This window comes from Salmo salar, chromosome 05 (genome assembly GCF_965601325.2).
Source record: "Salmo salar chromosome 05, fSalSal1, whole genome shotgun sequence".
NCBI classification, from domain to species: Eukaryota; Metazoa; Chordata; class Actinopteri; order Salmoniformes; family Salmonidae; genus Salmo; species Salmo salar.
The window spans coordinates 15,020,671-15,037,203 of record NC_138295.1 but is presented as its reverse complement, the minus strand read 5'-3'; the positions used below and the strand labels follow the sequence as shown (position 1 = coordinate 15,037,203).

General features: G+C 42.5%; 1 protein-coding gene across 3 annotated transcripts in view; it reads right to left on the bottom strand.

Annotated features, from left to right (window-relative positions):
• Positions 1-16,533, bottom strand: part of LOC106604262 (actin filament-associated protein 1-like 1) — a 171,894-nt gene that overhangs the window by 116,187 nt on the left and 39,174 nt on the right. For all 3 annotated transcript variants that reach the window (XM_045717926.2, XM_045717925.2, XM_045717927.2), the window contains exons 3-4: positions 13,524-13,607; positions 13,253-13,353 (exon numbers count right to left, since the gene is read on the bottom strand). In XM_045717926.2, coding sequence (XP_045573882.1) covers positions 13,253-13,353; positions 13,524-13,607 — 185 coding nt within the window. The remainder of the gene's footprint in view (positions 1-13,252; positions 13,354-13,523; positions 13,608-16,533) is intronic.

Below are 16,533 nucleotides of genomic sequence, written 5' to 3'. Positions count from 1 at the left end.
CTATGGAGGATCATCTACACTATGGAGGATCATCAACACTATGGAGGATCATCAACACTATGGAGGATTATCTAACACTATGGAGGATCATCTAACACTATGGAGGATCATCTAACACTATGGAGGATCGCCAACACTATGGAGGATCATCAACACTATGGAGGATCATCTAACACTATGGAGGATCATCTAACACTATGGAGGATCATCTAACACTATGGAGGATAATCAACACTATGGAGGATCATCTAACACTATGGAGGATCATCAACACTATGGAGGATCATCAACACTGTGGAGGATCATCTAACACTATGGACAATCATCAACACTATGGAGGATCATCTAACACTATGGAGGATCATCTAACACTATGGAGGATCACCAACAATATGGATGATCATCAACACTATGGAGGATTATCTAACACTATGGAGGATCATCAACACTATGGAGGATCATCAACACTATGGAGGATCATCAACACTATGGAGGATCACCAACACTATGGAGGATCATCAACACTATGGAGGATCATCTAACACTATGGAGGATCATCAACACTATGGAGGATCATCTAACACTATGGAGGATCGCCAACACTATGGAGGATCATCAACACTATGGAGGATCATCTAACACTATGGAGGATCATCTAACACTATGGAGGATCATCAACACTATGGAGGATCATCTAACACTATGGAGGATCATCAACACTATGGAGGATCATCAACACTATGGAGGATCATCAACACTGTGGAGGATCATCTAACACTATGGAGGATCATCAACACTATGGAGGATCATCTAACACTATGGAGGATCATCTAACACTATGGAGGATCACCAACAATATGGATGATCATCAACACTATGGAGGATTATCTAACACTATGGATGATCATCAACACTATGGAGGATCATCAACACTATGGAGGATCATCAACACTATGGAGGATCATCAACACTATCGAGGATCATCTAACACTATGGAGGATCATCAACACTATGGAGGATCATCAACACTATGGAGGATTATCAACACTATGGAGGATCATCAACACTATGGAGGGTTATCTAACACTATGGAGGATCATCTAACACTATGGAGGATCATCTAACACTATGGAGGATCATCAACACTATGGAGGATCATCAACACTATGGAGGATCATCTAACACTATGGAGGATCATCTAACACGATGGAGGATCATCAACACTTTGGAGGATCATCAACACTATGGAGGATCATCAACACTATGGAGGATCATCAACACTATGGAGGATCATCACCACTATGGAGGATCATCAACACTATAGAGGATCATCAACACTATGGAGGATCATCTAACACTATGGAGGATCATCTAACACTATGGAGGATCATCTAACACTATGGAGGATCACCAACACTATGGAGGATCATTAACACTATGGAGGATCATCTAACACTATGGAGGATCATCAACACTATGGAGGATCATCAACACTATGGAGGATCATCAACACTATGGAGGATCATCAACACTATGGAGGATCATCTAACACTATGGAGGATCATCTAACACTATGGAGGATCATCTAACACTATGGAGGATCACCAACACTATGGAGGATCATCAACACTATGGAGGATCATCTAACACTATGGAGGATCATCAACACTATGGAGGATCATCAACACTATGGAGGATCATCAACACTATGGAGGATCATCTAACACTATGGAGGATCATCTAACACTATGGAGGATCATCAACACTATGGAGGATCATCAACACTATGGAGGATCATCAACACTATGGATGATCATCAACACTATGGAGGATCATCTAACACTATGGAGGATCATCTAACACTATGGAGGATCATCTAACACTATGGAGGATCATCAACACTATGGAGGGTCATCAACACTATGGAGGATCATCAACACTATGGAGGATCATCAACACTATGGATGATCATCAACACTATGGAGGATCATCAACACTATGGAGGATCATCAACACTATGGAGGATCATCAACACTATGGAGGGTCATCAACACTATGGAGGGTCATCAACACTATGGAGGATCATCAACACTATGGAGGATCATCAACACTATGGATGATCATCAACACTATGGAGGATCATCTAACACTATGGAGGATCATCAACACTATGGAGGATCATCAACACTATGGAGGATCATCAACACTATGGAGGATCATCAACACTATGGAGGATCATCAACACTATGTAGGATTATCTAACACTATGGAGGATCATCTAACACTATGGACGATCATCTAACACTATGGAGGATCATCAACACTATGGAGGATCATCAACACTATGGAGGATCATCAACACTATGGAGGATCATCAACACTATGGAGGATTATCTAACACAATGTAGGATCATCAACACTATGGAGGATCATTTAACACTATGGAGGATCATCTAACACTATGGAGGATCATCTAGCACTATGGGGGATCATCTAACACTATGGAGGATCATCACCCACTATGGAGGATCATCTAACACTCTGGAGGATTATCAACACTATGGAGGATCACCAACACTATGGAGGATCATCAACACTATGGAGGATCATCAACACTATGGAGGATCATCAACACTATGGAGGATCATCAAACACTATGGATGATCATCAACACTATGGAGGATCATCTAACACTATGGAGGATCATCTAACACTATGGAGGATCACCAACACTATGGCGGATCATCAACACTATGGAGGATCATCTAACACTATGGAGGATCATCAACACTATGGAGGATCATCAACAATATTGAGGATCATCAACAGTATGGAGGATCATCTACACTATGGAGGATTATCTAACACTATGGAGGATCATCTAACACTATGGAGGATCATCAACACTATGGAGGATCATCAACACTATGGAGGATCATCAACACTATGGAGGATTATCTAACACTATGGAGGATCATCTAACACTATGGAGGATCATCTAACACTATGGAGGATCGCCAACACTATGGAGGATCATCAACACTATGGAGGATCATCTAACACTATGGAGGATCATCTAACACTATGGAGGATCATCAACACTATGGAGGATCATCTAACACTATGGAGGATCACCAACAATATGGATGATCATCAACACTATGGAGGATTATCTAACACTATGGAGGATCATCAACACTATGGAGGATCATCAACACTATGGAGGATCATCAACACTATGGAGGATCACCAACACTATGGAGGATCGTCAACACTATGGAGGATCATCTAACACTATGGAGGATCATCAACACAATGGAGGATCATCTAACACTATGGAGGATCGCCAACACTATGGAGGATCATCAACACTATGGAGGATCATCTAACACTATGGAAGATCATCTAACACTATGGAGGATCATCAACACTATGGAGGATCATCTAACACTATGGAGGATCATCAACACTATGGAGGATCATCAACACTATGGAGGATCATCAACACTGTGGAGGATCATCTAACACTATGGAGGATCATCAACACTATGGAGGATCATCTAACACTATGGAGGATCATCTAACACTATGGAGGATCACCAACAATATGGATGATCATCAACACTATGGAGGATTATCTAACACTATGGAGGATCATCAACACTATGGAGGATCATCAACACTATGGAGGATCATCAACACTATGGAGGATCATCAACACTATGGAGGATCATCAACACTATGGAGGATCATCAACACTATGGAGGATCATCAACACTATGGAGGATCATCAAACACTATGGATGATCATCAACACTATGGAGGATCATCTAACACTATGGAGGATCATCTAACACTATGGAGGATCACCAACACTATGGCGGATCATCAACACTATGGAGGATCATCTAACACTATGGAGGATCATCAACACTATGGAGGATCATCAACAATATTGAGGATCATCAACAGTATGGAGGATCATCTACACTATGGAGGATTATCTAACACTATGGAGGATCATCTAACACTATGGAGGATCATCAACACTATGGAGGATCATCAACACTATGGAGGATCATCAACACTATGGAGGATTATCTAACACTATGGAGGATCATCTAACACTATGGAGGATCATCTAACACTATGGAGGATCGCCAACACTATGGAGGATCATCAACACTATGGAGGATCATCTAACACTATGGAGGATCATCTAACACTATGGAGGATCATCAACACTATGGAGGATCATCTAACACTATGGAGGATCACCAACAATATGGATGATCATCAACACTATGGAGGATTATCTAACACTATGGAGGATCATCAACACTATGGAGGATCATCAACACTATGGAGGATCACCAACACTATGGAGGATCGTCAACACTATGGAGGATCATCTAACACTATGGAGGATCATCAACACAATGGAGGATCATCTAACACTATGGAGGATCGCCAACACTATGGAGGATCATCAACACTATGGAGGATCATCTAACACTATGGAGGATCATCTAACACTATGGAGGATCATCAACACTATGGAGGATCATCAACACTATGGAGGATCATCAACACTGTGGAGGATCATCTAACACTATGGAGGATCATCAACACTATGGAGGATCATCTAACACTATGGAGGATCATCTAACACTATGGAGGATCACCAACAATATGGATGATCATCAACACTATGGAGGATCATCTAACACTATGGAGGATCATCAACACTATGGAGGATCATCAACACTATGGAGGATCATCAAAACTATGGAGGATCATCAACACTATGGAGGATCATCTAACACTATGGAGGATCATCTAACACTATGGAGGATCATCAACACTTTGGAGGATCATCAACACTATGGAGGATCATCAACACTATGGAGGATCATCAACACTATGGAGGATCATCACCACTATGGAGGATCATCAACACTATAGAGGATCATCAACACTATGGAGGATCATCAACACTATGGAGGATCATCAACACTATGGAGGATCATCTAACACTATGGAGGATCATCTAACACTATGGAGGATCATCTAACACTATGGAGGATCACCAACACTATGGAGGATCATTAACACTATGGAGGATCATCTAACACTATGGAGGATCATCAACACTATGGAGGATCATCAACACTATGGAGGATCATCAACACTATGGAGGATCATCTAACACTATGGAGGATCATCTAACACTATGGAGGATCATCTAACACTATGGAGGATCACCAACATTATGGAGGATCATCAACACTATGGAGGATCATCTAACACTATGGAGGATCATCAACACTATGGAGGATCATCAACACTATGGAGGATCATCAACACTATGGAGGATCATCAACACTATGGAGGATCATCTAACACTATGGAGGATCATCTAACATTATGAAGGATCATCATCACTATTGAGGATCATCAACACTATGGAGGATCATCAACAGTATTGAGGATCATCAACACTATGGAGGATCATCTAACACTATGGAGGATCATCTAACACTATGGAGGATCATCTAACACTATGGAGGATCATCAACACTATGGATGATCATCAACACTATGGAGGATCATCAACACTATGGAGGATCATCAACACTATGGAGGATCATCAACACTATGGAGGGTCATCAACACTATGGAGGGTCATCAACACTATGGAGGATCATCAACACTATGGAGGATCATCAACACTAAGGAGGATCATCAACACTATGGAGGATCATCTAACACTATGGAGGATCATCTAACACTATGGAGGATCACCAACAATATGGATGATCATCAACAATATGGATGATCATCAACACTATGGAGGATCATCAACACTATGGAGGATCATCAACACTATGGAGGATCATCAACACTATGGAGGATCATCAACACTATGGAGGATCATCAACACTATGGAGGATCATCAACACTATGGAGGATCATCTAACACTATGGAGGATCATCAACACTATGGAGGATCATCAACACTATGGAGGATCATCAACACTATGGAGGATTATCTAACACTATGGAGGATCATCTAACACTATGGAGGATCATCTAACACTATGGAGGATCGCCAACACTATGGAGGATCATCAACACTATGGAGGATCATCTAACACTATGGAGGATCATCTAACACTATGGAGGATCATCAACACTATGGAGGATCATCTAACACTATGGAGGATCATCAACACTATGGAGGATCATCAACACTATGGAGGATCATCAACACTGTGGAGGATCATCTAACACTATGGAGGATCATCAACACTATGGAGGATCATCTAACACTATGGAGGATCATCTAACACTATGGAGGATCACCAACAATATGGATGATCATCAACACTATGGAGGATTATCTAACACTATGGAGGATCATCAACACTATGGAGGATCATCAACACTATGGAGGATCATCAACACTATGGAGGATCACCAACACTATGGAGGATCATCAACACTATGGAGGATCATCTAACACTATGGAGGATCATCAACACTATGGAGGATCATCAACACTATGGAGGATTATCAACACTATGGAGGATCATCAACACTATGGAGGGTTATCTAACACTATGGAGGATCATCTAACACTATGGAGGATCATCTAACACTATGGAGGATCATCAACACTATGGAGGATCATCAACACTATGGAGGATCATCAACACTATGGAGGATCATCAACACTATGGAGGATCATCTAACACTATGGAGGATCATCTAACACTATGGAGGATCATCAACACTTTGGAGGATCATCAACACTATGGAGGATCATCAACACTATGGAGGATCATCAACACTATGGAGGATCATCACCACTATGGAGGATCATCAACACTATAGAGGATCATCAACACTATGGAGGATCATCAACACTATGGAGGATCATCAACACTATGGAGGATCATCTAACACTATGGAGGATCATCTAACACTATGGAGGATCATCTAACACTATGGAGGATCACCAACACTATGGAGGATCATCTAACACTATGGAGGATCATCAACACTATGGAGGATCATCAACACTTTGGAGGATCATCAACACTATGGAGGATCATCAACACTATGGAGGATCATCTAACACTATGGAGGATCATCTAACACTATGGAGGATCATCAACACTATGGAGGATCATCAACACTATGGAGGATCATCAACACTATGGAGGATCATCTAACACTATGGAGGATCATCTAACACTATGGAGGATCATCTAACACTATGGAGGATCACCAACACTATGGAGGATCATCAACACTATGCAGGATCATCTAACACTATGGAGGATCACCAACACTATAGAGTATCATCAACACTATGGAGGATCATCAACACTATGGAGGATCATCAACACTATGGAGGATCATCTAACACTATGGAGGATCATCTAACACTATGGAGGATCATCTAACACTATGGAGGATCATCTAACACTATGGATGATCACCAACACTATGGAGGATCATTAACACTATGGAGGATCATCTAACACTATGGAGGATCATCAACACTATGGAGGATCATCAACACTATGGAGGATCATCAACACTATGGAGGATCATCTAACACTATGGAGGATCATCTAACACTATGGAGGATCATCTAACACTATGGAGGATCACCAACACTATGGAGGATCATCAACACTATGGAGGATCATCTAACACTATGGAGGATCATCAACACTATGGAGGATGATCAACACTATGGAGGATCATCAACACTATGGAGGATCATCTAACACTATGGAGGATCATCTAACACTATGGAGGATCATCAACACTATTGAGGATCATCAACACTATGGAGGATCATCAACAGTATTGAGGATCATCAACACTATGGAGGATCATCTAACACTATGGAGGATGATCTAACACTATGGAGGATCATCTAACACTATGGAGGATCATCTAACACTATGGAGGATCGCCAACACTATGGAGGATCATCAACACTATGGAGGATCATCTAACACTATGGAGGATCATCTAACACTATGGAGGATCATCAACACTATGGAGGATCATCTAACACTATGGAGGATCATCAACACTATGGAGGATCATCAACACTATGGAGGATCATCAACACTGTGGAGGATCATCTAACACTATGGACGATCATCAACACTATGGAGGATCATCTAACACTATGGAGGATCATCTAACACTATGGAGGATCACCAACAATATGGATGATCATCAACACTATGGAGGATTATCTAACACTATGGAGGATCATCAACACTATGGAGGATCATCAACACTATGGAGGATCATCAACACTATGGAGGATCACCAACACTATGGAGGATCGTCAACACTATGGAGGATCATCTAACACTATAGAGGATCATCAACACTATGGAGGATCATCTAACACTATGGAGGATCGCCAACACTATGGAGGATCATCAACACTATGGAGGATCATCTAACACTATGGAGGATCATCTAACACTATGGAGGATCATCAACACTATGGAGGATCATCTAACACTATGGAGGATCATCAACACTATGGAGGATCATCAACACTATGGAGGATCATCAACACTGTGGAGGATCATCTAACACTATGGAGGATCATCAACACTATGGAGGATCATCTAACACTATGGAGGATCATCTAACACTATGGAGGATCACCAACAATATGGATGATCATCAACACTATGGAGGATTATCTAACACTATGGAGGATCATCAACACTATGGAGGATCATCAACACTATGGAGGATCATCAACACTATGGAGGATCACCAACACTATGGAGGATCATCAACACTATGGAGGATCATCAACACTATGGAGGGTCATCAACACTATGGAGGATTATCAACACTATGGAGGATCATCAACACTATGGAGGGTTATCTAACACTATGGAGGATCATCTAACACTATGGAGGATCATCTAACACTATGGAGGATCATCAACACTATGGAGGATCATCAACACTATGGAGGATCATCAACACTATGGAGGATCATCAACACTATGGAGGATCATCAACACTATGGAGGGTCATCAACACTATGGAGGGTCATCAACACTATGGAGGGTCATCAACACTATGGAGGATCATCAACACTATGGAGGATCATCAACACTATGGAGGATCATCAACACTATGGAGGATCATCAACACTATGGAGGATCATCAACACTATGGAGGATCATCAACACTATGGAGGATCATCAACACTATGGAGGATCATCAACACTATGGAGGATTATCTAACACTATGGAGGATCATCTAACACTATGGAGGATCATCTAACACTATGGAGGATCATCAACACTATGGAGGATCATCAACACTATGGAGGATCATCTAACACTATGGAGGATCATCAACACTATGGAGGATCATCAACACTATGGAGGATCATCAACACTATGGAGGATCATCTAACACTATGGAGGATCATCTAACACTATGGAGGATTATCTAACACTATGGAGGATCGCCAACACTATGGAGGATCATCAACACTATGGAGGATCATCTAACACTATGGAGGATCATCTAACACTATGGAGGATCATCAACACTATGGAGGATCATCTAACACTATGGAGGATCATCAACACTATGGAGGATCATCAACACTATGGAGGATCATCAACACTGTGGAGGATCATCTAACACTATGGACGATCATCAACACTATGGAGGATCATCTAACACTATGGAGGATCATCTAACACTATGGAGGATCACCAACAATATGGATGATCATCAACACTATGGAGGATTATCTAACACTATGGAGGATCATCAACACTATGGAGGATCATCAACACTATGGATGATCATCAACACTATGGAGGATTATCTAACACTATGGAGGATCATCAACACTATGGAGGATCATCAACACTATGGAGGATCATCAACACTATGGAGGATCACCAACACTATGGAGGATCATCAACACTATGGAGGATCATCAACACTATGGAGGGTCATCAACACTATGGAGGATTATCAACACTATGGAGGATCATCAACACTATGGAGGGTTATCTAACACTATGGAGGATCATCTAACACTATGGAGGATCATCAACACTATGGAGGATCATCTAACACTATGGAGGATCATCAACACTATGGAGGATCATCAACACTATGGAGGATCATCAACACTGTGGAGGATCATCTAACACTATGGAGGATCATCAACACTATGGAGGATCATCTAACACTATGGAGGATCATCTAACACTTTGGAGGATCACCAACAATATGGATGATCATCAACACTATGGAGGATTATCTAACACTATGGAGGATCATCAACACTATGGAGGATCATCAACACTATGGAGGATCATCAACACTATGGAGGATCACCAACACTATGGAGGATCGTCAACACTATGGAGGATCATCTAACACTATGGAGGATCATCAACACTATGGAGGATCATCTAACACTATGGAGGATCGCCAACACTATGGAGGATCATCAACACTATGGAGGATCATCTAACACTATGGAGGATCATCTAACACTATGGAGGATCATCAACACTATGGAGGATCATCTAACACTATGGAGGATCATCAACACTATGGAGGATCATCAACACTATGGAGGTTCATCAACACTGTGGAGGATCATCTAACACTATGGAGGATCATCAACACTATGGAGGATCATCTAACACTATGGAGGATCATCTAACACTATGGAGGATCACCAACAATATGGATGATCATCAACACTATGGAGGATTATCTAACACTATGGAGGATCATCAACACTATGGAGGATCATCAACACTATGGAGGATCATCAACACTATGGAGGATCACCAACACTATGGAGGATCATCAACACTATGGAGGATCATCTAACACTATGGAGGATCATCAACACTATGGAGGATCATCAACACTATGGAGGATTATCAACACTATGGAGGATCATCAACACTATGGAGGGTTATCTAACACTATGGAGGATCATCTAACACTATGGAGGATCATCTAACACTATGGAGGATCATCAACACTATGGAGGATCATCAACACTATGGAGGATCATCAACACTATGGATGATCATCAACACTATGGAGGATCATCTAACACTATGGAGGATCATCTAACACTATGGAGGATCATCAACACTTTGGAGGATCATCAACACTATGGAGGATCATCAACACTATGGAGGATCATCAACACTATGGAGGATCATCACCACTATGGAGGATCATCAACACTATAGAGGATCATCAACAGTATGGAGGATCATCAACACTATGGTTCAGGAGTGGGATCATCTAATTCTAGGGGGAATCATCTAACAGCAGACAGAGAGCAGTATGGGGGATCATCTAACTCCTGAAGATAGATCATCAGAGCCAAGCATGTGTGCATAGAAAACTGTATTTCTCTGTATCTCTCTCTCTCTAACTGGTAATAGTTCAGTGGGGAGCTGTAGCAGGTCTCAGAGGAGACTGAGAGAGAGAGAGAGATACAGAGAGAGAGAGAGATACACACACACACAGAGAGAGAGAGAGAGATACACACAGAGAGAGATACAGAGAGAGAGAGAGAGAGAGAGATACACACAGAGAGAGAGAGAGAGAGAGAGAGAGAGAGAGAGAGAGAGAGAGAGAGAGAGAGAGAGAGAGAGAGAGAGAGAGAGAGAGAGAGAGAAGGACCAAGGGAGAGAGAGAGAGAGGGTTTTACAGTCCAGAACCAATTCAATTCATGGGGCTTTATTGGCATGGGAAACATATGTTAACATTGCCAAAGCAAGTGAAGTAGATAATATACAAAAGTGAAATAAACAATAAAAATGAACCGTAAACATTACACTCACAGAATAAAGACATTACAAATGTTATATTATGGATATATACTGTACAGTGTTGTAACAATGTGCAAATGGTTAAAGTACAACAGGGAAAATAAATAAACACAAATATGGGTTGTAAACATGTGTGTTGCCTGTCCTGTTGTCACATCTTTCTTACTGCCATACCTCTCTGTCATCTCCTCTTACTGCCATACCTCTCTGTCATCTCCTCTTACTGCCATACCTCTCTGTCATCTCCTTTTACCTCCATACCTCTCTGTCATCTCCTCTTACTGCCATACCTCTCTGTCATCTCCTTTTACCTCCATACATCTCTGTCATCTCCTCTTACTGCCATACCTCTCTGTCATCTCCTCTTACTGCCATACCTCTCTGTCATGTCCTCTTACTGCCATACCTCTCTGTCATCTCCTCTTACTGCCATACCTCTCTGTCATCTCCTCTTACTGCCATACCTCTCTGTCATCTCCTCTTACTGCCATACCTCTCTGTCATCTCCTCTTACTGCCATACCTATCTGTCATCTCATTTTACTGCCATACCTATCTGTCATCTCCTTTTACCTCCATACCTCTCTGTCATCTACTCTTACTGCCATACCTCTCTGTCATCTCCTCTTACTGCCATACCTCTATGTCATCTCTTACTGCCATACCTCTCTGTCATCTCCTCTTACTACCAAACCTTTCTGTCATCTCCTCTTACTGCCATATCTCTCTGTCATCTCATTTTACTGCCATACCTATCTGTCATCTCCTTTTACTGCCATACCTCTCTGTCATCTCCTCTTACTGCCATACCTCTCTGTCATCTCCTCTTACTGCCATACCTCTCTGTCATCTCCTCTTACTGCCATATCTCTCTGTCATCTCCTCTTACTGCCATACCTCTCTGTCATCTCCTCTTACTGCCATACCTCTCTGTCATCTCCTCTTACTGCCATACCTCTCTGTCATCTCCTCTTACTGCCATACCTTTCTATCATCTCCTCTTACTGCCATACCTCTCTGTTATCTCCTCTTACTGCCATACCTTTCTGTCATCTCCTCTTACTGCCATACCTCTCTGTCATCTCCTCTTACTGCCATACCTCTCTGTCATCTCCTCTTACTGCCATACCTTTCTGTCATATCCTCTTACTGCCATACCTCTCTGTCACCCCCCCCACCCCTTTATATACAGGGTACAGCTTATGCTGCACATGGGCCAGCTATGATTCAATTCCAGAGCGGTCATTGTTGTTGAGTGGTTAGTAGGATACAAATACACTAATTAAGTTTGATAGACACACAGAGAAAACATGAACACACACAGGAACAGTGAATGTGTGTTGTGTGTAGCTGACCTGTTTTAAGGGTGTTGTGTTGTGTCTGTGTGTGTCAGTGTGTGTGTCCTGCTTCTGTTTCTGGTCCTCTGTCATGTCCTTCAGCTCCCCCATGTCACAGTCTGGACAGAGAGGTACAAGACAGTTAAAGAAAAAGTTTGGGATTTCACAACTTGAAGTAAGGTGGCTGCTCAACCTGAAAGTAGTCTATGGACCAGGAGATACTGCTGCAAAACCTTTAATGCCCTGGCTGTTCAAATAAAGTTCATATAGCTCCAAGAACCAAACTCACCAAAGGTCTCGAAGAGGGATTCCACAAAGCCGGTGCCGTGTCTGTAGACTGACGTGTTCATGTACAAGTAGTCTGGTCCTGTCACTGGGGGAAAGAAAACTAAACATATAAACACACTTATGACCAGCTCATGTTGTTAGATCTGTGATGTGTCTGCTCCTACCTGTCTATACCTGTCTGTACAAGACCTGGGTCACTTCATCTGTAAACTGTATGTCTGTTCCTACCTGTCTATACCTGTCTGTACCAGACCTGGGTCACTTCATCTGTAAACTGTCTGTCTGCTCCTACCTGTCTATACCTGTCTGTACCAGACCTGGGTCACTTCATCTGTATCTGTCTGTCTGCTCCTACCTGTCTATACCTGTCTGTACCAGACCTGGGTCACTTCATCTGTATCTGTTAACTGTCTGTCTGCTCCTACCTGTCTATACCTGTCTGTTCCAGACCTGGGTCACTTCATCTGTATCTGTTAACTGTCTGTCTGCTCCTACCTGTCTATACCTGTCTGTACCAGACCTGGGTCACTTCATCTGTATCTGTAAACTGTCTGTCTGCTCCTACCTGTCTATACCTGTCTGTACCAGACCTGGGTCACTTCATCTGTATCTGTAAACTGTCTGTCTGCTCCTACCTGTCTATACCTGTCTGTACAAGACCTGGGTCACTTCATCTGTAAACTGTATGTCTCTTCCTACCTGTCTATACCTGTCTGTACCAGACCTGGGTCACTTCATCTGTAAACTGTCTGTCTGCTCCTACCTGTCTATACCTGTCTGTACCAGACCTGGGTCACTTCATCTGTATCTGTTAACTGTCTGTCTGCTCCTACCTGTCTATACCTGTCTGTACCAGACCTGGGTCACTTCATCTGTATCTGTAAACTGTCTGTCTGCTCCTACCTGTCTATACCTGTCTGTACCAGACCTGGGTCACTTCATCTGTATCTGTTAACTGTCTGTCTGCTCCTACCTGTCTATACCTGTCTGTACCAGACCTGGGTCACTTCATCTGTTAACTGTCTGTCTGCTCCTACCTGTCTATACCTGTCTGTACCAGACCTGGGTCACTTCATCTGTTAACTGTCTGTCTGTTCCTACCTGTCTATACCTGTCTGTACCAGACCTGGGTCACTTCATCTGTATCTGTTAACTGTCTGTCTGCTCCTACCTGTCTATACCTGTCTGTACCAGACCTGGGTCACTTCATCTGTATCTGTTAACTGTCTGTCTTCTCCTACCTGTCTATACCTGTCTGTACCAGACCTGGGTCACTTCATCTGTATCTGTTAACTGTATGTCTGTTCCTACCTGTCTATACCAGACCTGGGTCACTTCATCTGTTAACTGTCTGTCTGTTCCTACCTGTCTATACCTGTCTGTACCAGACCTGGGTCACTTCATCTGTATCTGTTAACTGTCTGTCTGCTCCTACCTGTCTATACCTGTCTGTTCCAGACCTGGGTCACTTCATCTGTAAACTGTCTGTCTGCTCCTACCTGTCTATACCTGTCTGTTCCAGACCTGGGTCACTTCATCTGTTAACTGTCTGTCTGTTCCTACCTGTCTATACCTGTCTGTACCAGACCTGGGTCACTTCATCTGTATCTGTTAACTGTCTGTCTGCTCCTACCTGTCTATACCTGTCTGTTCCAGACCTGGGTCACTTCATCTGTATCTGTAAACTGTCTGTCTGCTCCTACCTGTCTATACCTGTCTGTTCCAGACCTGGGTCACTTCATCTGTATCTGTTAACTGTCTGTCTTCTCCTACCTGTCTATACCTGTCTGTACCAGACCTGGGTCACTTCATCTGTATCTGTTAACTGTCTGTCTTCTCCTACCTGTCTATACCTGTCTGTACCAGACCTGGGTCACTTCATCTGTATCTGTTAACTGTATGTCTGTTCCTACCTGTCTATACCTGTCTGTACCAGACCTGGGTCACTTCATCTGTATCTGTTAACTGTCTGTCTGCTCCTACCTGTCTATACCTGTCTGTTCCAGACCTGGGTCACTTCATCTGTAAACTGTCTGTCTGTTCCTACCTGTCTATACCTGTCTGTTCCAGACCTGGGTCACTTCATCTGTATCTGTTAACTGTCTGTCTGCTCCTACCTGTCTATACCTGTCTGTACCAGACCTGGGTCACTTCATCTGTTAACTGTCTGTCTGCTCCTACCTGTCTATACCTGTCTGTACCAGACCTGGGTCACTTCATCTGTATCTGTTAACTGTATGTCTGTTCCTACCTGTCTATACCTGTCTGTACCAGACCTGGGTCACTTCATCTGTATCTGTTAACTGTCTGTCTGTTCCTACCTGTCTATACCTGTCTGTACCAGACCTGGGTCACTTCATCTGTATCTGTAAACTGTCTGTCTGTTCCTACCTGTCTATACCTGTCTGTACCAGACCTGGGTCACTTCATCTGTATCTGTTAACTGTCTGTCTGTTCCTACCTGTCTATACCTGTCTATACCAGACCTGGGTCACTTCATCTGTATCTGTTAACTGTCTGTCTGTTCCTACCTGTCTATACCAGACCTGGGTCACTTCATCTGTTAACTGTCTGTCTGTTCCTACCTGTCTATACCTGTCTGTACCAGACCTGGGTCACTTCATCTGTATCTGTAAACTGTCTGTCTGCTCCTACCTGTCTATACCTGTCTGTACCAGACCTGGGTCACTTCATCTGTATCTGTAAACTGTCTGTCTGCTCCTACCTGTCTATACCTGTCTGTACCAGACCTGGGTCACTTCATCTGTATCTGTTAATTGTCTGTCTGTTCCTACCTGTCTATACCTGTCTGTTCCAGACCTGGGTCACTTCATATGTATCTGTAAACTGTCTGTCTGCTCCTACCTGCCTGTACCAGACCTGGGTTCAATTACTATTTGAAATCATTTCAACCATCTATCTGTGCTTGAATGAGTTTGCCTGTACAAACCCCCTTCCATCTGGTACTCTGGCAGACTAAAGCAAATGCAAAAAAGTATTTGAATGATTTC